This window comes from Pseudophryne corroboree, chromosome 4, assembly GCF_028390025.1.
Source record: "Pseudophryne corroboree isolate aPseCor3 chromosome 4, aPseCor3.hap2, whole genome shotgun sequence".
In the NCBI taxonomy this organism is placed as follows: domain Eukaryota; kingdom Metazoa; phylum Chordata; class Amphibia; order Anura; family Myobatrachidae; genus Pseudophryne; species Pseudophryne corroboree.
In genome coordinates, this window is record NC_086447.1 from 932145801 (window position 1) to 932169794 (window position 23994).

At 48.9% G+C, this 23994-nt stretch overlaps 1 protein-coding gene across 10 annotated transcripts in view; it reads right to left on the minus strand.

Annotated features, from left to right (window-relative positions):
- Positions 1–4082: 4082 nt before the first annotated feature.
- The window catches only part of LOC134910737 (spermatogenesis-associated protein 7-like), a 402706-nt gene continuing 382794 nt past the window's right edge, over positions 4083–23994 (minus strand). For all 10 annotated transcript variants that reach the window (XM_063919092.1, XM_063919087.1, XM_063919093.1 and 7 more), the window contains one exon: positions 4083–4292. In XM_063919092.1, coding sequence (XP_063775162.1) covers positions 4146–4292 — 147 coding nt within the window. In that variant the 3' untranslated portion in view covers positions 4083–4145. The remainder of the gene's footprint in view (positions 4293–23994) is intronic.

The following is a 23994-nucleotide window of genomic DNA, read 5'->3' on the forward strand; positions in this document are numbered from 1 at the left end:
CCTGAAAGAAGTTTGAACTTCCGGCAGCAAGGCTAATTTCTTTTGGAAGAAAACCGAAAGAGCAGAGACCTGAACCTTTAGTGAACCCAGTCGTAGCCGTGCCGAAAAACCCGCCTGCAGAAAACTGAGAAGGCGGGCTAAGTGAAAAACTGAAGGGGAAAACTCTCAACGTTTACACCAGGCCACATAAGCCTTCCAAATGCGTAGTAGTGAGACAATGTGACTGACTTCCGAGCCTGGCGCATAGTAGGTATAACCGTACGAGGAATCCCCTTCCTTTTCAAGATGGCCTTCTCAACAGCCACGCCGTCAAACGTAGCCTGCGTAAGTCTGGATAAAGAAAAGCACCCTGTTGTAGTAGATCGTCTCGTAGTGGCAGGGACCAAGGCTCGGCTACTGACAACAGGTGTAGGGCGGAGTACCGAGCCCTGCGTGGCCAATCTGGAGCCACCAGGAGGACCAGCGCTTGCGTTGCAGAACCCGAGGCAACAACGGGAAAGGAGGAAATAGGTAAACGAACCGGAAGTTCCAAGGAGCCGTGAGGGCATCCACGGCCGCCACCGCCAGGTCCCGCGTCCGAGAGTAGTAAAGAGGCAGTTGATGGTTCAGGCGGGACGCCATGAGGTCGATCTGTGGTCTTCCCCACCGGCGAACCAGCTGAAAAAACACCTGGGGATTGAGTGACCACTCCCCCGGATGCATGTCCTGGCGGCTGAGATAATCGGCTTCCCAATTGTCCACTCCTGGAATGAATATCGCCGACAAGGACAGAGCATGTTCCTCTGCCCAGAGGAGGATGTTGGTGACCTCCCTCATTGCCGCACGGCTGCGAGTGCTGCCCTGACAGCTGATGTACGCTACTGTCGTGGCGTTGTCGGACTGAACTTTGACGGCCCGACCGCGAAGCAGGAGATGTGCCTGAAGTAGGGCGTTGTACACTGCCCGTAGCTCGAGAATGTTTATGGGGAGAGCGGATTCGTGAATCAACCAGCGCCCCTGAAACCGATGTTCCCGGGTCACCGCCCCCTAGCCTCGCAGACTTGCGTCTGTGGTGAGGAGAGTCCAATCCCAAACGCCGAACCGCTTTCCTTCCAACAGATGTGTGGAATTGAGCCACCAGTGGAGAGACGACCGTGCTTTTGGAGACAGCGTCACCCGCTGATGAAGAAATAGATGAGACCCTGACCACTGATGTAGAAGACACAGTTGGAAGGGTCGAGAGTGTAAGCGTCCGCATGGAAGAGCTTCGAACGCCGCTACCATCTTCCCCAGAAGGCGAATGCACAGATACACTGATACCCGACGGTGTCGAAGTACCGACCTCACCAACGTCTGAAGAGAGAGGATCTTGTCCTGCGGAAGAAAAACCTTCTGACGGACCGTGTTGAGAATCATTCCCAAGAACAGCAACCTTTGTGAGGGGCATAATTGAGACTTTGGGAAATTCAGGATCCACCCGTGCCGAATCAGAAGGTCCTGGGTTATCCGGATATTCTAAAGCAACAGGTCTGCAGAGTGCGCCTTCAGCAGCAGATCGTCCAGATAGGGGACAATCGTCACACCTTGCTTCCGAAGTAGGGCCACCATGACCGCCGTGACCTTTGTGAACACTCTGGGAGCAGAAGAGAGACCGAACGGAAGGGCCTGGAACTGGAAATGAGCGTCCTGTATCGCAAACCGGAGAAGAGCTTGATGAGGAGGCCAAATGGGAACATGTAAGTATGCATCCTTGATGTCTAAAGATGCCAGAAACTCGTTTTGCTCCAACCCAGCAATAACAGACTGAAGGGATCTTGAACTTGAATATCCTCAAAAACGGATTGAGATCCTTTAAGTTCAGAATTGGCCTGACTGAGCCGTCCGGCTTCGGTGCGAGAAACAGGCTTGAGTCATAGCCCTGTTTCCGATGAGGAGAGGGAACAGGGATCAGTACATTTGCAGACAGAAGCTTCTGGACTGCCGCCTGCAAGGCGACTCTTCTGTCATAGGAAACTGGCAAACCCGTGGTAAAGAAACGCTGAGCGGTCGGGTTTGAATAATCGAGCTTGTAACCGCAAGTGATGAGATCCCTAACCCAAGCATCTGGACAGGATTGTACCCAGGCTTCCCTGAAATCCCACAGACGAGCTCCCACCCTGTTATCCCCCAGGTGGGAGAGAAGCCCGTCATGCGGTGGGAGTGGTGGAGGACTTAACCTCTGGCTGGGCTGCTTCTGCCCCTACCTCTATGGTCACGGGAGACGGAAGTTCCGCCCCTGGCCTGGCCGCGAAACCTGGAAGGGGCATGAAAGGAAGGACATGTATAGCCTCTGAGAGGCTGGAGCAGCAGAGGGAAGATAAGTCGACTTATCTCCCGTGGCCTGAGAAAGGCATCCAGATCTTTTCCAAATAGGACCTCTCCCGTAAAGGGCAACGCTTCTGCTGCCCTCTTGGATTCAACATCCGCCTGCCACTGTCTTAGCCAGAGAGCTCTGCGGACCGAAATTGCCAAAGCGGAAATCCTGGCTCCAAGGATACAGACGTCCTTGGAGGCCTCGCAAAGATAAAGGGCTGATTCGTGAATGTGTTCTGCCAATGGTATCAGCTGATCCATAGAAACCTAGCTGTGATGGGACCCCGCTGGCAGCTCCAGCGGTGCAGACTGGCAGAGGCAGAGCTGCCAGTCTGTGAAAAAAGAAGAAGAAAATAATAATAATAATAATAATAATAAAAAAAATATTCAGTAATCCCAAGCGTGACCAGCTCCCTTGGGCACAAAATAAAGACTGGCTTGGAGGGGGGACATAGTAGGGGAGGAGCTAGCCACATTGTTGAAGTTCTAAAGTGCCAGCTCCCAGTTACTGCCTACTATATCCCCACTGTGACTGCTCTCCAGTGTCCCCTAGTGGATGAATGAGAAATTTCTCTAATAGGTAAAACCATGTGCAGTGCAGGGGGGACAGATGTAACATGTGCAGAGAGAGTTAGATTTGGGTGGGGTGTGTTCAAACTGAAATCTAAATTGCAGTGTAAAAATAAAGCAGCCAGTATTTACCCTGCACAGAAACAATATAACCCACCCAAATCTCACTCTCTCTGCACATGTTACATCTGCCCCACCTGCAGTGCACATGGTTTTGCCCAGTAGAGCAGATTTTGCTTTTGTCAGGTCTGAATTAGGCCCAATGTTCTGTAAATGTTGCTGCATGACCTGAATATTAGCTTAGTTGGAACACTTTGTAAAAAAACAAACATAATTTGTTTATTAAGTAACTTATATAGCGCAAACATATTCTATAGCACTGTACAATTGGGACAAAACCTTACAAAGACAATACTGGGTAATAGGCAGAGAGGTAGGAGGGACCTGCTCGCAGGCTTATTATCTATAGGGCATGTGATACACAAGGATAAGTGCTACATATTGCCCAGCCAGATTGCAGAGACTCTTTGTGGGCCGTATGGACCAATCACATAGCAGCGTTGGCCTGGGGGTCAGCGGGATGTGAGAGTGTAGAAAGGGAACACATGTAAGTTTTGTGTGGACTGTGCAGATGGGAGGTAATTGTGTAGGATAGCTTATGAACATTCTGTGGGTGGATCTGGAATATGATGAGTGCCCTGAAGAGATGAAAATTTGGAGACTAGAGGAAAGTCTTGTTGTTTTCATGGTGGTGCTATATTAATGGTAATGCTTCAGTAAACTGGAAATACAATAAGTATATTTTTCATCATATCAAGTCTATCCATACATAACATACAGGATTGTAGGTCATGCAAGAATATCATAACTACAGCCAGCAATCCTTTCTCCACACTAATTATCTGTCCATCCCGACAGAGGGGGTAATTCCAAGTTGATCGCAGCAGGAAATTTTTTAGCAGTTGGACAAAACCATGTGCACTGCGGGGGAGGCAGATATAACATGTGCAGAGAGAGAGTTAGATTTGGGTGTGGCGAGTTCAATCTGCAATCTAAATTGCAGTGTAAAAATAAAGCAGCCAGTATTTATCCTGCACAGAAACAAAATAACCCACCCAAATCTTACTCTCTCTGCACATGTTATATCTGCCCCCCCTGCAGTGCACATGGTTTTGCCCAACTGCTAAAAAATTTCCTGCTGCGATCAACTTGGAATTACCCCCAGAGAGTCCTGTACGTGGTTTCTAGATGTTCAGGAGCTGAGACAGATTTCTTCCCAGTGGAAGATTTTCGGAGCCGTACCAACGTCCGTCATAACTGATGGTGAAATCTAACTTCACGCTTCTTTCCAGCTCCTCTCTCAGTTCTTGCACCAGTACCTCCTTCTTCACCTGCAAGATAATGTGGGGGTAACAATTGTTTTATAGTTAAACAGAAATTATTTACTTTTAAGCTTCAGTAATTTTAAAGTAACTATTCAACATTAATATATAGAAAATATCAATGAGTGTCCGGATTAATATATCCAAAATAACAAATGTTTCTAATTGGTTATGGGGGTCATTCAGACCTGATCACACGCTAGGTCAGAACTGCATATGCACCGCAATGCGCAGGCGCGTCGTACCTGTACAAAGCGGATCGTTGCTGAGCGATGGATTTAACGAAGAATCCATTCGCACAGCCGATCGCAAGGAGATGGACAGGAAGAAGGCATTTGTGGGAGGCAACTGACCGTTTTCTGGGAGTGGTTGGAAAAACGCAGGCGTGTCCAAGCGTTTGCAGGGCGGGTGTCTGACGTCAATTCCGGGACCGGACAGGCTGATGTGATCACAGCGGCTGAGTAAGTTCTGGGCAACGCAGAAACTGCACAAAACTTTTTTGTATCACTCGGCTGCACATGCGATCGCACACTTGCAAAGTGAAAATACACTGCCTCATAGGCGGCGATCGCAGCGCTGCAAAAAATAGCTAGTGAGCGATCAGGTCTGAATTACCCCCTATGGGGGTCATTCCAAGTTGATCGCTAGCTGAATTTGTTCACAGCGCAGCAGTTAGGCTAAAAAACGGCAGTTCTGCGTATGCGCGACGTACGGGCACAACGACCTATGTAGTTTTCTCTGACGTCCTAGTGGATGCTGGGAACTCCGTAAGGACCATGGGGAATAGCGGCTCCGCAGGAGACTGGGCACAACTAAAAGAAAGCTTTTAGACTACCTGGTGTGCACTGGCTCCTCTCACTATGACCCTCCTCCAGACCTCAGTTAGAATCTTGTGCCCGGCTGAGCTGGATGCACACTAGGGGCTCTCCTGAGCTCCTAGAAAGAAAGTATATTTTAGGTTTTTTTATTTTCAGTGAGATCTGCTGGCAACAGGCTCACTGCAGCGAGGGACTAAGGGGAGAAGAAGCGAACCTACCTGCTTGCAGCTAGCTTGGGCTTCTTAGGCTACTGGACACCATTAGCTCCAGAGGGATCGACCGCAGGACCCGTCCTTGGTGTTCGTTCCCGGAGCCGCGCCGCCGTCCCCCTTACAGAGCCAGAAGCAAGAAGAGGTCCGGAAAATCGGCGGCAGAAGACTTCAGTCTTCACCAAGGTAGCGCACAGCACTGCAGCTGTGCGCCATTGCTCCTCATGTACACCTCACACTCCGGTCACTGATGGGTGCAGGGCGCTGGGGGGGGGGGGGGGCGCCCTGAGCAGCAATATTAAGACCTTGGCTGGCAAAATAATCACAATATATAGCCCCAGAGGCTATATATGTGATAAATACCCCTGCCAGAATCCATAAAAAAGTGGGAGAAAAGTCTGCCGAAAAAGGGGCGGAGCTATCTCCCTCAGCACACTGGCGCCATTTCTCCCTCACAGCTCCGCTGGAAGGAAGCTCCCTGGCTCTCCCCTGCAGTCTGCACTACAGAAGGGTAAAAAAGAGAGGGGGGGCACTAAAATTTAGGCGCAGTATAATAATTATAGCAGCTATAAGGGGACATAATTCAGTTAGTCCCTGTATTATATAGCGCTCTGGTGTGTGCTGGCATACTCTCTCTCTGTCTCCCCAAAGGGCTTTGTGGGGTCCTGTCCTCTGTCAGAGCATTCCCTGTGTGTGTGCGGTGTGTCGGTACGGCTGTGTCGACATGTTTGATGAGGAGGCTTATGTGGAGGCGGAGCAGATGCCCATAAATGTGATGTCACCCCCTGCGGGGCAGACACCTGAGTGGATGGACTTATGGAAGGAATTACGTGCAAGTGTCGACTCCTTACATAAAAAATTTGCCGACATGCCAAATGCGGGACAGCCGGCTTCTCAGCTTGTGCCTGCCCAGACGACTCAAAGGCCATCAGGGGCTCTAAAGCGCCCGCTACCTCAGATGGCAGACACAGATGTCGACACGGATACTGATACCAGTGTCGACGACGAAGAGTCTAATTTAATGTCCACTAGGGCCATTCGTTGCATGATTGAGGCAATGAAGGAGGTATTACACATTTCTGATATAAACCCAGGTACCACAAAAAAGGGTATTATGTTTGGGGAGAAAAACCTACCAATAGTTTTTCCCCCATCAGAAGAATTAAATGAAGTGTGTGAAGAAGCGTGGGCTTCCCCCGATAAAAAATTGGTAATTTCTAAAAAGTTACTAATGGCGTTCCCTTTCCCGCCAGAGGATGGGGCACGTTGGGAAACATCCCCTAGGGTGGATAAAGCGCTCACACGCTTGTCAAAAAAGGTGGCACTACCGTCTCCGGACACGGCCGCCCTAAAGGAGCCTGCTGATAGAAAGCAGGAGGCGATCCTGAAGTCTGTATATACACACTCAGGCATTATACTGAGACCAGCTATTACTTCAGCATGGATGTGCAGTGCTGCAGCTGCGTGGTCAGATTCCCTGTCGGAAAATATTGACACCCTAGACAGGGACACTATTCTGCTAACCACAGAGCATATAAAAGACTCAGTCTTATACATGAGAGATGCACAGAGGGAGATCTGCCAGCTGGCATCTAAAATAAGTGCAATGTCCATTTCTGCTAGGAGAGGCTTATGGACTCGGCAGTGGACAGGGGATGCAGATTCGAAAAGGCACATGGAAGTTTTGCCTTATAAGGGTGAGGAGTTATTCGGGGATGGTCTCTCAGACCTAGTTTCCACAGCAACAGCTGGGAAGTCAGCATTTTTGCCCCATGTTCCCTCATAGCCTAAGAAAGCGCTGTATTATCAGGTACAGTCCTTTCGACCCCAGAAAAACAGGCGGGGAAAAGGCGGGTCCTTTCTGTGCAGAGGCAGAGGTAGGGGAAAAAGGCTGCAACAAACAGCAGGTTCCCAGGAACAAAAGTCCTCCCCCGCTTCTTCCAAGTCCGCCGCATGACGGTGGGGCTCCACAGGCGGAGCCAGGCACGGTGGGGGGCCGCCTCAAAAATTTCAGCGATCAGTGGGCTCGCTCACAGGTGGATCCCTGGATCCTTCAAGTAGTATCTCAGGGGTACAAGCTGGAATTCGAGGCGTCTCCCCCCCGCCGTTTCCTCAAATCTGCCTTGCCGACAACTCCCTCAGGCAGGGAGGCTGTGCTAGAGGCAATTCACAAGCTGTATTCCCAGCAGGTGATAGTCAAGGTGCCCCTACTTCAACAAGGACGGGGGTTACTATTCCACACTGTTTGTGGTACCGAAACCGGACGGTTCGGTGAGACCCATTTTAAATTTGAAATCCTTGAACACATACATAAAAAAATTCAAGTTCAAGATGGAATCGCTCAGGGCGGTTATTGCAAGCCTGGAGGAAGGGGATTACATGGTATCCCTGGACATCAAGGATGCTTACCTGCATGTCCCCATTTACCATCCTCACCAGGAGTACCTCAGATTTGTGGTACAGGATTGCCATTACCAATTCCAGACACTGCCGTTTGGACTGTCCACGGCACCGAGGGTGTTTACCAAGGTAATGGCAGAAATGATGATACTCCTTCGAAAAAAGGGAGTTTTAATTATCCCGTACTTGGACGATCTCCTTATAAAGGCGAGGTCCAAGGAGCAGTTGTTGGTCGGAGTAGCATTATCTCGGGAAGTGCTACAACTGCACGGATGGATTCTAAACATTCCAAAGTCACAGCTGGTTCTTACCACACGCCTACTGTTCCTGGGGATGGTTCTGGACACAGAACAGAAAAAAGTGTTTCTCCCGCAGGAGAAAGCCAAGGAGCTGTCATCTCTAGTCAGAGACCTCCTGAAACCAAAACAGGTATCGGTGCATCACTGCACACGAGTCCTGGGAAAAATGGTAGCTTCCTACGAAGCAATTCCATTCGGCAGGTTCCATGCAAGAACCTTTCAGTGGGACCTCTTGGACAAGTGGTCGGGATCGCATCTTCAGATGCATCGGCTGATAACCCTGTCTCCAAGGACCAGGGTATCTCTACTGTGGTGGCTGCAGAGTGCTCATCTTCAAGAGGGCCGCAGATTCGGCATACAGGACTGGGTCCTGGTGACCACGGATGCCAGCCTTCGAGGCTGGGGGGCAGTCACACAGGGAAGAAATTTCCAAGGACTTTGGTCAAGTCAGGAGTCGTCCCTACACATAAATATTCTGGAACTGAGGGCCATTTACAATGCCCTAAGTCAGGCAAGGCCCCTGCTTAAAAACCAGCCGGTACTGATCCAATCAGACAACATCACGGCAGTCGCCCATGTAAACCGACAGGGTGGCACAAGAAGCAGGATGGCGATGGCAGAAGCCACAAGGATTCTCCGATGGGCGGAAAATCACGTCTTAGCACTGTCAGCGGTGTTCATTCCGGGAGTGGACAACTGGGAAGCAGACTTCCTCAGCAGACACGACCTACACCCGGGAGAGTGGGGACTTCATCCAGAAGTCTTCCAACTGTTGGTAAACCGTTGGGAAAGGCCACAGGTGGACATGATGGCGTCCCGCCTAAACAAAAAACTAGAGAGATATTGCGCCAGGTCAAGGGACCCTCAGGCGATAGCGGTGGACGCTCTAGTGACACCGTGGGTGTACAAGTCGGTTTATGTGTTCCCTCCTCTGCCTCTCATACCAAAGGTACTGAGATTAATAAGAAGACGAGGAGTAAGAACGATACTCGTGGTTCCGGATTGGCCAAGAAGAGCTTGGTACCCAGAACTTCAAGAAATGATATCAGAGGACCCATGGCCTCTACCGCTCAGACGGGATCTGCTGCAGCAGGGGCCCTGTCTGTTCCAAGACTTACCGCGGCTGCGTTTGACGGCATGGCGGTTGAATACCGGATCCTAAAGGAAAAGGGCATTCCGGAGGAAGTCATTCCTACGCTGATAAAAGCCAGGAAAGAAGTAAACGCAAACCATTATCAACGTATTTGGCGAAAATATGTTGCGTGGTGTGAGGCCAGGAAGGCCCCAACACAGGAATTTCAGCTGGGTCGTTTTCTGCACTTCCTACAGTCGGGAGTGACTATGGGCCTGAAATTGGGTTCCATTAAAGTCCAGATTTCGGCTCTGTCGATTTTCTTCGAGAAAGAACTGGCTTCACTGCCTGAAGTTCAGACATTTGTAAAGGGAGTGCTACATATTCAGCCCCCTTTTGTGCCTCCTGTGGCACCTTGGGATCTCAACGTGGTGTTGAGTTTCCTAAAATCACATTGGTTTGAGCCACTTAAAACTGTGGATTTGAAATATCTCACGTGGAAATTGGTCATGTTATTGGCCTTGGCTTCGGCCAGGCGTGTGTCAGAATTGGCGGCTTTGTCATGTAAAAGCCCTTATCTGATTTTCCATATGGATAGGGCAGAATTGAGGACTCGTCCCCAGTTTCTCCTAAGGTGGTATCAGCTTTTCACTTGAACCAACCTATTGTAGTGCCTGCGGCTACTAGGGACTTGGAAGATTCCAAGTTACTGGACGTAGTCAGGGCCTTGAAACTTTATGTTTCCAGGACGGCTGGAGTCAGGAAAACTGACTCGCTTTTTATCCTGTATGCGCCCAACAAACTCTGTGCTCCTGCTTCTAAGCAGACTATTGCTCGCTGGATTTGTAGCACAATTCAGCTGGCGCTTTCTGCGGCTGGATTGCCGCATCCTAAATCAGTAAAAGCCCATTCCACGAGGAAAGTGGGCTCATCTTGGGCGGCTGCCCGAGGGGTCTCGGCTTTACAACTTTGCCGAGCTGCAACTTGGTCAGGGGCAAACACGTTTGCTAAATTCTACAAATTTGATACCCTGGCTGAGGAGGACCTTGAGTTCTCTCATTCGGTGCTGCAGAGTCATCCGCACTCTCCCGCCCGTTTGGGAGCTTTGGTATAATCCCCATGGTCCTTACGGAGTTCCCAGCATCCACTAGGACGTCAGAGAAAATAAGATTTTACTCACCGGTAAATCTATTTCTCGTAGTCCGTAGTGGATGCTGGGCGCCCATCCCAAGTGCGGATTGTCTGCAATACTTGTATATAGTTATTGCCTAACTAAAGGGTTATTGTTGTGAGCCATCTGTTGAGAGGCTCAGGTTATAGTTCATACTGTTAACTGGGTATAGTATCACGAGTTATACGGTGTGATTGGTGTGGCTGGTATGAGTCTTACCCGGGATTCAAAATCCTTCCTTATTGTGTCAGCTCTTCCGGGCACAGTATCCTAACTGAGGCTTGGAGGAGGGTCATGGTGGGAGGAGCCAGTGCACACCAGGTAGTCTAAAAGCTTTCTTTTAATTGTGCCCAGTCTCCTGCGGAGCCCCTATTCCCCATGGTCCTTACGGAGTTCCCAGCATCCACTACGGACTACGAGAAATAGATTTACCGGTGAGTAAAATCTTATTTTGCACAGGGTCTAGCGATGCATTTCAGTCGCACTGCTTGACGCAGAGTAATTGACATGAAGTGGGCATTTCTGGGTGGCAACTGACCGTTTTCAGGTAGTGTGCAGAAAAATGCAGACGTGCCAGGAAAAAACGCAGTCGTGGCTGGGCGGGTTTGTGGCGTCAAATCCGGAATTGAATATTCTGAAGTGATCGCAAGCACTGAGTAGGTTTTGAGCTACTCTGAAACTACACTACACAAAAATTTTTTGCAGACGCTCTGCGATACAACCGTTTGCACTTCTGCTAAGCTAAAATACACTCCCAGTGGGCGGCGGCCTAGCGTTCGCACGGCTGCTAAAAACAGCTAGCGAGCGATCAACTCGGAATGACCTCCTGTGTCCATTGTGCTTTACTCAGCAGAGCCGGTTATTAGGGAGGCGCTTCTCCATCTGAGTTAGCAGAGCATGAGTGACGGTCTTTCTATGCAGAATGGTCTTTGTGGATTGGTGAACTCATCACCGCAAACTAACTGACTCAAATTTCATCTGTTTGTCATTCAAACTTCTCCCTTACAGATTCTCCAACATGACCCCTCCCACCAAGTACAAAACGCTCTGCACCTAAAGTTCCCACTTACAGACACTCCAACATGACCACCAGATATTAGTCTGGCAGCACGGATGGTGTAGTGGTTAGCATTACTGCCTCACAGCACTGAGGTCATGGGTTCCATTCCCACCATGGCCCTAACTGTGGAGTTTGTATGTACTCCGGTTTCCTCCCACAACCCAAAAATATACTGGTAGGTTAATTGGCTCCCAACAAACGTAACCCTAGCGTGAATGTGTGTGTGTGTACATGTGATAGGGAATATAGATTGTAAGCTCCACTGGGGCAGGGACTGATGTGACTGGCCTAATATTCTCTGTACAGCGCTGCGGCATATGTGTGCGCTATATAAATAACTGGTAATAAATAAGTCTGTAGCAGAACCTCCCATCTCATTTAGCAGTTCCCGCTACGGAATGAATGAATGTGACGCTGCTGCTAAACCCCATTTTGCACGTCTAATATAATATCTAGTAACATAAACTTTCTATATTCCTAACGATTGGGGATAAGCTGTACAGACAGGGATGTCATATAAGTCTGCCTGGTTCACGCTGAGACCCGGGATCCCAGATCAAACACTGCACATTATCCTGTCTCCCCCCAGCAGGCAATGTTGTATCCCGTGTCTCCATAGTCTTATTCAGTGTGTACTTAGCTTCCATAACTCCGGGACATAGATCCTGACACATGATACAAGCGCACTCATTAGCCGCGCTCCACGCTGAGAACGACGGATCAGACGATGACTCCAAAGATTTTATTTCAGGCGAGTTGTAATAAAGAGGAAAAGACCGGACTAATTGGCTTTAATGAACATGTAAGAAGATCCGCGGTTTCTGGTTTGTTTTTTGTCATAGGGGACTTTTCCAGAGGTTCTCAAATGTGCTCCTCAAGGCACCGCAATGATCCAGGTGTTCACTATATCCAAGCGTGTGAGAACCTGTGGCCGGATTGGCTTTGATATGCCGGTAGTCAGACTACTGACTGCGACTTATACTTACTCCCCTGGTCCCCTAACCCTCCCCACAGCCTAAACCTAACCTTACCCTCTTCCCCCCCCCCCCCCCCTCCTCCAGCCTAACCCTCAGCGGTGGTGCCTAAACCTAACCCCCCACCTGCAGCCTAAACCTAACCCCCCCCCCCCCATCCTGCAGCCTAAACCTCAGCGGTGGTGCCTAACCCCCCATTCCCGCAGCCTAAACCTAACCCCCCATTCCCGCAGCCTAAACCTAACCCCCCTTCCCCCACCCTAACACCTCCTTTCCCCCCTACCCTGCAGCCTAAACTTCAGCTGTGGTGCCTAACCCCCCTCCCCGCAGCCTAAATCTAACCCCCACTCCCCGCAGCCTAACCCTATCCCTCCCCCCTCCGCCTAAACCTAACCCCCCTTCCCCCACCCTAAACCTAACCCTCCCTTCCCCCCCCCTGCAGCCTAAACCTCAGCGGTGGTGCCTAACCCCCCTCCCTGCAGCCTAAATCTAGCCCCCCATTCCCGCAGCCTAACCCTATCCCTCCCCCTGCAGTCTAATCCTAACCCCCCTTCCCCCACCCTAAATCTAACCCCCCCTTCCGCCTAAACCTCAGCGGTGGTGCCTAACCCCCCTCCCCGCAGCCTAAATCTAGCCCCCCTTTCCCGCAGCCTAACCCTATCCCTCCCCGTGCAGCCTAATCCTACCCCCCCTTCCCCCACCCTAAATCTAACCCCCCCTTCCGCCTAAACCTCAGCGGTGGTGCCTAACCCCCCTCCCCGCAGCCTAAACCTAACCCCCCATTCCCGCAGCCTAACCCTATCCCTCCCCCCGCAGCCTAAACCTAACCCCCCCACCATGCGGCTTACCTGTCCTGAGTCCCGCTGGCTTGTCGTTCGGCATCCTAGCTGTTGGGATTCCGGCGCCGGGATGGTGAACCTATTTGGTATGCCACTGTCGGCATTCCAAATAGTGTTAGAATATCCAGCGTCGGCATTCTGACAGCCGGGAACCCCACTGTCCTATTCATTTTTTAATTATCAGGGGGGCCAGGAGAAATTCAACATTGAGGAAACACCAGATCCCAAGAGCAGCAGCTGTCACCGAGACACAATGCGGGTCCATCTATAAGACCATCAGTAAAATGATCACTTTTGCAGAAGTTATTGTTCTGATCCCTGCATTTGGCACTTTTGGAAAGAGGGATTATTGCTGTAGCCGGAAGTAGTATTATTTCTTGGTGTTGGATAGAGAAGACACATTTGCATTTAATGAAAACTTTTTTTTGCAATTTCAATAAAAAACACTTTTTTGGAGCATTTTGGGCAGATTTTGTTCTGTGAGGTACAAGGTTTAATTAGTGTGTCCTGCACAAAAAATGACAATGTGAGCAGCTCAGAAAGTGTCACAGTAGGCTCAGCACAGGGGTGAGAGAAGGGTCAATAACCGCCCCGCACAGGGTCAATTACTGCAGCAGAGAGAACATTAATAAGCACACAGGATAGGACAAATTACACCAATTCCACAATTACTGTACAGTAATTAGGTACAGTGTATGTAAAACATAATATCACAGAACAAAATGGCCGATCAGCGATTACTGGTAGATTTCCGCTGAGGACACCGGCCCTTGTTGAAATGTTGCAGAATATAAATCAGACGTGTAAAAGCAGATCAGGAAAACCTGTCATGTTTGGGATAATGAGTTGTGTACATACAGTTGTGCCCAGGACCTATGCTCGCTACGATCTGTCTCAGCTCCTTGTGTAATAGTGCCAGGGGAAAGTTGTTACTTCTACAATCCAATATCTACTTATTATAGCGGTATTGATTTCCTGTCGGACAAGTCAGGGAACAGAATATCCAATTCCTCTGTACAAGGAAAAAAATGCTGAAAGTCAGGTCTTAATGTTACACAGAAGTTATTTCTATTTTCAAAAAATAATAAGGAAGTTTCTTTGACTTTAAAAGCCAGGACATAATTGGGAATTACTGGGCTGAATGATACCTGTCTCTCTGTAGCTGGGCTCCATAAGGTCCACTCACCTGGGCTGTCCCTAAATAATACCCGGAACAGTATTGAGTCCATTACATCTATAGAATAGTTATACTCACCGATGGTCCTCATATCTCAGCCAAAGGGGGCTTGTGATGGGTCTGACTTGGATGTTTCATCTGTGATTGGGGCAAATCAAAGGTGGTCCCTATTTTATCCTCATTTTCCCTCCAGAAATGGGATGCATTCAGTGTCGCAACACACCTATATACACCGAAGTACCAAAAGTCATGGGATGGATGCCTAGTATTGAGTGGACCCCCTCTAGCCTGGTGAAGTGCAGCAACTCGATGTGGCATTCCACAAATTGACAGAAGACCTCTGGAAAGATGTTGGCTCATGCCGTCTGGATAGCTTCCCACAGCTTCCTGATGTTTGTAGGTGCAGGATCTTGGGTGTGAATGGACCTTTCCCAGTGTCCTATAAATGCTCAGTTGGGTTTATCTCGGGTCAATGTGGTGACTACACCATTCATCAGAACTCTCCAGAATGTTCCTCGAACCAATTCTGGAGAACTAGGGACCGATGACATAGAGGCATTATCCTGCTGGAACATTCCATTGTTGTGGGGGTGCATGAAGGACTGCAAAGGTTCACCCAGCACTGCAATGTAGTAGTTACCGGTCAATGACGTGTTCAAGCAGACCAGCGGACCCAATCCATGCCACATGAACACACCCCACACCATTATGGAATCACCACCAGCCTGCACGGTGCCTTGACAACTGGGATCTACATTATAGCCTCATTTGGTCTGCACCACACCCGATCTGCCCAAAACATCTGGAACCATGACTCATCAGACCACGCCGCATTGCCAGTCATCCAGGGTCCAATTAGGGACGACACAAGCCCCAGTGTGGGGCTCTGTCCAGTGTCGTAATATTAAAAGGGGCACTCTGGTGGGTCTTCTGCTCCCATACCCCATGGAAGATAAAGAACGCTACATTGACTTGCTGGATATGCTTGCAATAGTTTCCTACCCCTGTCTCCCCCTCTGGGGAGAGAAGGGACATGATCAATAATGATAATAGTTGCCAACAAACAGACACCGTATTATTGACTATGGCTCTCCTCTCCCCATACCAGAATAACCACAAAACTGGATGACCCCTGATGTCTGAGAGATGTTCACCTCCCACCAGGTAACTGTGTATTGAGCGATGTTCCTTCTTGGAGATCCTCATTAAGCAAAACTAATTTTGCAGTTCCTGCATTTTCTCCTCCACAACAATACCTGGGGAACGCAGAACTATTCCACTTTTGGCCGACAACAGATAAATTATTAGAAACACCCCCCCCCTTCCCCACCCCCGGCAGACGGATTCACGTAGGCCAGAGATTTTCAACTTTTTACAACTCGCGCCACAACGAACAAGATTTAAATATTGCCAAGAAACATTCAAATATGATGCATGGTGTAGTTGCGTGTCCTAGGATGTCATGTCGCAGCTTCTCCATAGGTAACGTCTGAGCCACATCTGAGAAAGCCAGAAGAGCCCAACACTGCCCGGGTCCGAAATTAGAACTGGCTCTGCAACCACTAAACCCACCAGTGTTGATCGTTCCAGAGCCTCAGTAGCGGCAAAACACTGACGGGCCTGGCTGTGCTTCTATGGTGGCATACCTGGAGACTGCTCAGAGCACACTAGTGTGCTATGGCACACTGGTTGAAAAACCCTGACGTAGGCGGTTCTGAGGTCTTCACATCTTCTCTCCTCAGGACCGTCGTACACACTAGTGCAGCGTTCTGCATAATTTATCTCCAGCATTTGGCAGCTTCGCACAGTTTTATCAATTCCTTTAATATTACATTTTGTGCTGTGAGCGTTCTCTCTTCCCCGCACACAGCCCAGTAATTCCTTGTGCGTTCCTATCCCCGTCCCAGCGGACCACATGTATCTTCCGTCACATCAGCATCACGCAGGATGATCTTCTTGCATAATTAAATGATTTAAACATTTATGCTAACTGATCATTTTGGCTGAACACAGGCTTGGAAAAATAAAATAATAATATTTGTAGATGCCTGGAACTTGTGTGGATTTTATGCCATTCCCAGAACACAAATCCTCTAAACGATCTGGATTTCTTCAGAGACTTGGCTGAGAGAGACGAGAATCGCAGGGAATACAGATACGACGGTCCGTCGTTCATGTATAGCGGGGGTTTGGGTAGGAAAGCCTACAGGTTTGGACCTTTCCCAAAACGCGCTTTTTAAAATGAATATATTAGGAGGCACGCTTATTGCCAGGCTAAGTGCACGGATCAAACCTGTCACTACTGGTGTGCTAAAAATCGTCATTTCTGCACATGCGTATTCCCCGCAATGCGCATGTGCGTCGTATGGGTACAAAGCCCCTTGTGGTTGTACACAGGTTCTACCGCAGTTTTCAGTCGCACTGGCGGCCGCAAGAAGATTGACAGGAAGAGGGCGTTTCTGGGTGTCAACTGACCATTTTCAGGGAGTGTTTGCAAAAATGCAGGCGTGTCTGAAAAAACGCAGGTGTGGCTGGGCGTTCGCTGGGCGGGTGTATGACGTCAAATCCGGACACAAATAGGCTGAAGTGATCGCAAGCGCTGAGTAGTTTACGGAGCTACACAAGCGTCCGCACCCTAACATCCTATGTGTACAATCTGCACACGTCACGGTCACCAGATCTCAGCACCGTATACATACTGCAGGGGTCAGTGTGGCCGGGCTATGCTGGCACGGAGTATGGGGTATGTGCAGGTCCACACTGATTATGGTGGTCAGTAATACCCCGGGCAGGTGTGCAGGGGCAGGTGTGTCAGAATACACATCTCAGCTCTCTGCTTATATCGGGTCCAACGTTTGCGGAGTTTGAGGTTTAGGAGCCTCCAGAAGATAATCCCTGCAAAAAACGAGGTAAGTACAAGACAGAAGGGAAAAAAGTGGTTTAAAGACAAAAACACAATGGGGGTGATTCCGACCTGATGGCTAGGCTGCGTTTTCGGCTTTTCGCACAGCGTGCCATCAGATCTGACCTGCTCATGCGTATGAGCCGCAATGCACAGGTGCGACAGACCACAGCAACGGGTATTGCCGCTCAGCGACGGGTTTGTGCGAAGGATCCATTCGCACGGGTGATCACAAGGTGACTGACAGGAAGAGGGCGTTTGTGGGTGGCAGCTGACAGTTTTCAGGGAGTGTCTGGAAAAACGCAGGAGTGTCCAAGTGTCTGACGTCAATTCCGGTCCCGGACAGGCTGAAGTGATCGCAGCGGCTGAGTAAGTCCTGGGCTGCGCAGAGACTGTACAAGATCAGTTTGTACAGGGCGGCTACACATGTGATCGCACACTTGTACAGCTAAAATACACTCCCCTATGGGCGGCGACTATCTGATCGCAGCAGTGCAAAAATCGCCTGCTAGCGATCAGGTGTAAATTACTCCCTATGACAGACATGATTTATTGCTACTGTGATTTGTGCAACCTTTAAAATAATTAATTTTGTTTTTCTTTATTAGTATATAATAAAACTTCATATCTACATCGCGCTGTCCCCATACACTGGCGCAGTCACTGAGACTCAGGCTGCTCAGGACTGGCCTGTGCCCTGGCAACACGTACAATAATGACAATGAGAAGTCGCACAGAACCACGCACACATTGTACAATACACTCCGGTATTTAGCAGATTGTACAATACACTCCGGTATTTAGCAGATTGTACAATACTCTCCGGTATTTAGCACATTGTACAATACTCTCCGGTATTTAGCAGATTGTACGGGTCTGGGACTGAGGGTCGACAGCACAAAGGTCGACACACCTTAGGTCGACGCCAATTGGTCGACTCGCCTTAGGTCGACATAGACAAAAGGTCGACAGGAACAAGGTCGACATGGAAAAAGGTTGACATGAGTTTTTTATGTTTTTTTGGTGTCGTTTTCTTCGTAGAGTGACCGGGAACCTCAATTAGTGCACCGCGGCCCCTCGCGTGGCTCGCTTCGCTCGTCATGCTTCGGGCATGGTGCCTTCGCTTCGCTCGGCACACTTTACCGTTCCAATCGTAGTCCCGGTGGATCGTTAAGTATGAAAAGGTTCAAAAAAAGAAAAAAATTGTGAAAAACTCATGTCGACCTTTTTCCATGTCGACCTTGTTCCTGTCGACCTTTTGTCCATGTTGACCTTTTGTCCATGTCGACCTAAGGTGTGTCGACCAATTGGCGTCAACCTAAGGTGTGTCGACCTTTGTGCTGTCGACCTGGAGTCCGGATACCGATTGTACAATACTCTCCGGTATTTAGCAGATTGTACAATACTCTCCGGTATTTAGCACATTGGCCCTCATTCCGAGTTGTTCGCTCGGTATTTTTCATCGCATCGCAGTGAAAATCCGCTTAGTACGCATGCGCAATGTTCGCACTGCGACTGCGCCAAGTAACTTTACTATGAAGAAAGTATTTTTACTCACGGCTTTTTCCTCGCTCCGGCGATCGTAATGTGATTGACAGGAAATGGGTGTTACTGGGCGGAAACACGGCGTTTCAGGGGCGTGTGGCTGAAAACGCTACCGTTTCCGGAAAAAACGCAGGAGTGGCCGGGGAAACGGTGGGAGTGCCTGGGCGAACGCTGGGTGTGTTTGTGACGTCAACCAGGAACGACAAGCACTGAAATGATCGCACAGGCAGAGTAAGTCTGGAGCTACTCTGAAACTGCTAAGTAGTTAGTAATCGCAATATTGCGAATACATCGGTCGCAATTTTAAGAAGCTAAGATTCACTCCCAGTAGGCGGCGGCTTAGCGTGTGTAACTCTGCTAAATTCGCCTTGCGAGCGATCAACTCGGAATGAGGGCCATTGTACAATACACTCCGGTATTTAGCAGATTGTACAATACTCTCCGGTATTTAGCAGATTGTACAATACTCTCCGGTATTTAGCACATTGTACAATACTCTCCGGTATTTAGCAGATTGTACAATACTCTCCGGTATTTAGCAGATTGTACAATACTCTCCGGTATTTAGCAGATTGTACAATACTCTCCGGTATTTAGCAGATTGTACAATACTCTCCGGTATTTAGCAGATTGTACAATACACTCCGGTATTTAGCAGATTGTACAATACACTCCGGTATTTAGCACATTGTACAATACACTCCGGTATTTAGCACATTGTACAATACACTCCGGTATTTAGCACATTGTACAATACACTCCGGTATTTAGCAGATTGTACAATACTCTCCGGTATTTAGCAGATTGTACAATACACTCCGGTATTTAGCAGATTGTACAATACACTCCGGTATTTAGCAGATTGTACAATACACTCCGGTATTTAGCCGGCGCTCAGTGTGGGATTTGCAGGAAATGGGCTACCAGGGAATATGTCCGGGAATAACTGCAGGAACATAATGAATATTCCCGGTAGTTCTGCTTATGGTTCCTCACCGGTCCTCTTACACATGTTGCTGATTGCACAATACACGGGAGAGGACATCAGTATCATGTACACACATCAGGTGGGAGCTGACAGGACTGGGCCAGGAGTATAGTTACTGTACGTAGGGGAAAATCAGTAATTTTCTCACAGTAGACGTGGAAATAGCTAAATAAGCAGCTGGGTTTAATCAAACAGTTCAGCATAGAAGAAAAAAAGGGGCAACCGGGAGGGCGAGGGGCGTGGCACAACTGAATTGGGAGGAGCAGCATGGGACAGGGGTGTGATGACGCAATCATGGTACTGTGGCCCCACCCACTACTTGTACTTGTGCCGTAATTACTGACATTGCAAAGAGATGCCACGATGATGCGATACGCAGATCGAGCCATCAGCCGACTGGACCGGCGCCAGACGGACGCGGGCATATTCTAGGAGATATGACTACTCTTCTAGGCCACTGGGAAAGTCACTAAGGGGTGGTTACTATGCAGACACATGGGTCAGATCTATCTGGCGGTGGTGTGTAGGGCGACTTCTGTGCTGGTTTGTGACATGAGGATGAAGTTTGGAGCTACATATACACCCGTGGGACAGGGACTGCTGGAGAGCTGAGGCTACATATGTGGCACCCAGTGTTAGGCGCCGAGGGTCCGCTCGTCAGTGCGGCCGGCGCCTAGCAACGGGGACGCCACTGTCGGATCGTGTTCCCCGTTGCTGGGTCTAAGTTTATATCATCACTGGTTTCCTGGCTGTGTAGCATGCAGCTGCACGGCATGTTGTAATTATCACTCATCTGTTTCCCTGGCCATGCAGCTTGTCAGCTGCATGGCATTTTATCCAATCAGCCTCCAAACAGCTGATTGGAAGACTCTCTGTTAAAAGCACTCCCAGGACTCCTCACAGACGCCGGTGATAGCTTCCTGTTTGCCTGATTCTGCTGCAGAGAGAGTTCCCAGTCCCGGTCTGTTCGTTTGTTCCTGTTCTCAGTGATCCTGTACTCGGAAGTTACCATCTGTTCCTGGAGTCTGATCGAGCACCTTTAACATCTGGTGGCGTTCGTGAGTCGCGGCGCAGCCGTGTGTTGCGGCTTGTCCGCTACTATTTATTATTGTGTTTATTTTGAGTTCTGGAGCTTTGCGGAGGATTCCGCTTCCACAAGATCCACTCTGGTGTCCAGCGGTGCCGGATAGGAGTGTCGGATCCGTGGATCTTTGGTTGTCCTTTTCCCTGGCGGCTAGTCCGCACATACCTTTTGATTTAGTTTAGTTAGCTTAACCCCTGGCTTGGTTGCTTAGTCAGAGGGCCCCTTGTTATCACCCTGTCTCGGACTTCCCCTTGTCTCCCATTAAGACCTGCGGGGGCATCGGGGTTGGGCAGACATAATCCGCCCTTCGAACGCGGCTGCCATGGGCTCAAGCAACCATAGTCTCGCAGGGGATTTCTGATAACACGGGCGAGACAACGGAGTTAGGGCGCCAGGGGTTACTAGGCTCTCCAGCTCCCACAACCTGTATTTCATTCCTGTACTCAGATCTCTGCCATAAGATCTTCTCCAGTCTGGAGTACAGGAATCGTAACATTATCACCGGCCAGACAAAAGAAAAAATTTTCAACAGGAGTTAATTTTTTCACTTATCCAGTTGGGAGAATTTTGTCGGCCTCATGAATTCCACCGGTGTTGGGCCAAATCCTGGCAAGTTTTTGGTTAGTCAGATTCAGGAACTTACCCAGATGGTTCAGGATCTGTCCCTCCGGGTAAGCTCACAGGAAGATCTGTTACGGACTTCCCCGAGGGTCATCCCTGAACCAAAAATGCATCTGCCTGACCGTTTTTCTGGGGATAGAAAACAGTTTTTTAATTTTAAAGAGTCTTGTAAACTGTATTTTCGTTTAAGACCAGTTTCCTCAGGTACGGAGGCTCAGCGGGTTGGAATTATAATTTCTCTGCTTCAGGGGGATCCTCAGACCTGGGCTTTTGGTTTAAAGACAGACGATCCGGCCTTATCGTCTGTAGACGCCTTTTTGAAATCTTTAGGGCTATTGTATGACGACCCTGATAGAGAGGCATCCGCAGAAAGTCAGTTGCGTGCTCTAAGACAGGGTAGGAATCCTGCAGAGAATTATTGTACAGAGTTTCGCCGTTGGTCGAACGACTGTGGCTGGAATGATCCTGCCCTGCGCAGTCAGTTTCGCCTCGGCTTATCTGAATCTATAAAAGACAGCCTCCTTCAGTATCCCGCTCCTGAGAACCTTGATAAACTCATGGAGCTCTCTATTAAAATAGATCGTAGGCTCAGAGAGCGGAGGACTGAGAAAGGGGCATCTGTAGTTTCTTTTCCCTGTGTTTCTTCCGTTCCGGTAGACATGGAGGAGCCTATGCAGATTGGTCTCTCCAAATTGTCTCCGGAAGAAAGAACCAGGAGGCAAAATTCTGGTCTGTGTTTGTACTGCGGAGGTAAGGGACATTTTGCCCGTAGTTGCCCAAACAAGTCGGGAAACTTCCTGACCAAGTGAATAGTGAGGGGGTTCACTTTGGTCTACAGCTCATCTCCTCAAATAATTCACTATTGGTTCCTGCTAAAGTTTCTTATGACAGCCTCTGTTCCTCGGTCTCTGCTTTTGTGGACAGTGGAGCCGCAGGAAACTTTATGGACTTAACATGGGCCAAGGCCTTAGGTATTCCTCAGTTAACCTTAAGTAGGTGTATCACTGCTCCGGCAGTCTTTCAGGATCTCATTAATGATGTGCTCCGTGAGTTTCTGGGAAGATTCGTTGTGGTCTATTTAGACGACATTTTGATTTATTCTGACTCTATAGAACAACATGTTACCCAGGTGCGTCAGGTACTTAAGAAATTACGTGAAAATCACTTGTATGCCAAACCGGAGAAGTGTGAATTTCACGTCACGGAGGTATCCTTTTTAGGGTACATTATTTCCCCTCGGGGATTCCGAATGGAACCTAAGAAGCTCCAAGCCATCCTGAGTTGGGCGCAACCCACCAACTTAAAAGCAATTCAGCGCTTTTTAGGGTTTGCAAACTACTATAGAAGGTTTATTCACTCTTTCTCTGACATAGTTGCTCCCATTGTGGCACTCACTAAGAAGGGAGCAGATCCTACCAATTGGTCATGTGAAGCTAAAGTATCTTTTCAGGCCTTGAAACAAGCCTTTGTCTCAGCCCCTGTCCTTAGACATCCCAACCCAGAATTGCCTTTCATCGTTGAGGTAGATGCCTCGGAGGTTGGTGTAGGGGCTATCCTTTCTCAGAAGGATCCAGATTCCCTTGAGTTACATCCTTGTGCCTTTATGTCCAGGAAATTCTCATCTGCTGAATCCAACTACGATGTTGGTAATCGGGAGTTGCTGGCTATTAAATGGGCTTTTGAGGAGTGGAGACATTGGCTTGAAGGAGCGACCCATACCATTTCTGTTTTGACGGATCACAAAAATCTTCAATACATTGAATCAGCTAAGCGACTGAATGCCCGACAGGCTCGTTGGGCTTTATTTTTCACTCGTTTCAAATTCATTATCACCTTCAGACCTGGTTCCAAGAATACCAAGGCAGATGCCCTCTCACGCAGTTTTCTTCCCGTTCAAGACAACAGTCCGGTTACTCTCATACTTCCGCCTTCAGTCATTCAGGCAGGTCTCACACAGGATGTTTTTTCTCAATTGAAGCTGCTTCAACATCAAGCTCCGGGAAATACTCCTGCTGGCCGTCTTTTTGTTCCTGAGTTTTTGAGAGCAACTGTTTTGGAGGAATTTCATGATAGCAAAGTTGCAGGGCATCTGGGAGTCGCTAAAACTTTTGAATTGGTATCCCGCTCAGTGTGGTGGCCTGGTCTTTCTAAAGACATTAAAGAGTTTGTTGTTTCGTGTCAGGTCTGTGCACAGCATAAAGTTCCCCGTTCTTTGCCTATTGGTCAACTTATGCCATTGAATGTTCCCCTTAGACCATGGTCGCATATCTCCATGGATTTTGTGGTGGATCTCCCTCTGTCAGCTGGATGCACAGTCATATGGGTGGTAGTGGATCGTTTTAGTAAGATGGCTCATTTTATTGGTCTTCCCCGATTGCCATCTGCCCAGGGATTGGCAGTCTTGTTCCTCCGTCATGTTTTCAGACTCCATGGGTTACCCACTGATATTGTTTCTGACAGGGGTCCACAATTCATTGCACAGTTTTGGAAGTCTTTTTGTGCTTCGTTAAAAATGAAATTATCATTAACCTCCGCTTATCATCCACAATCAA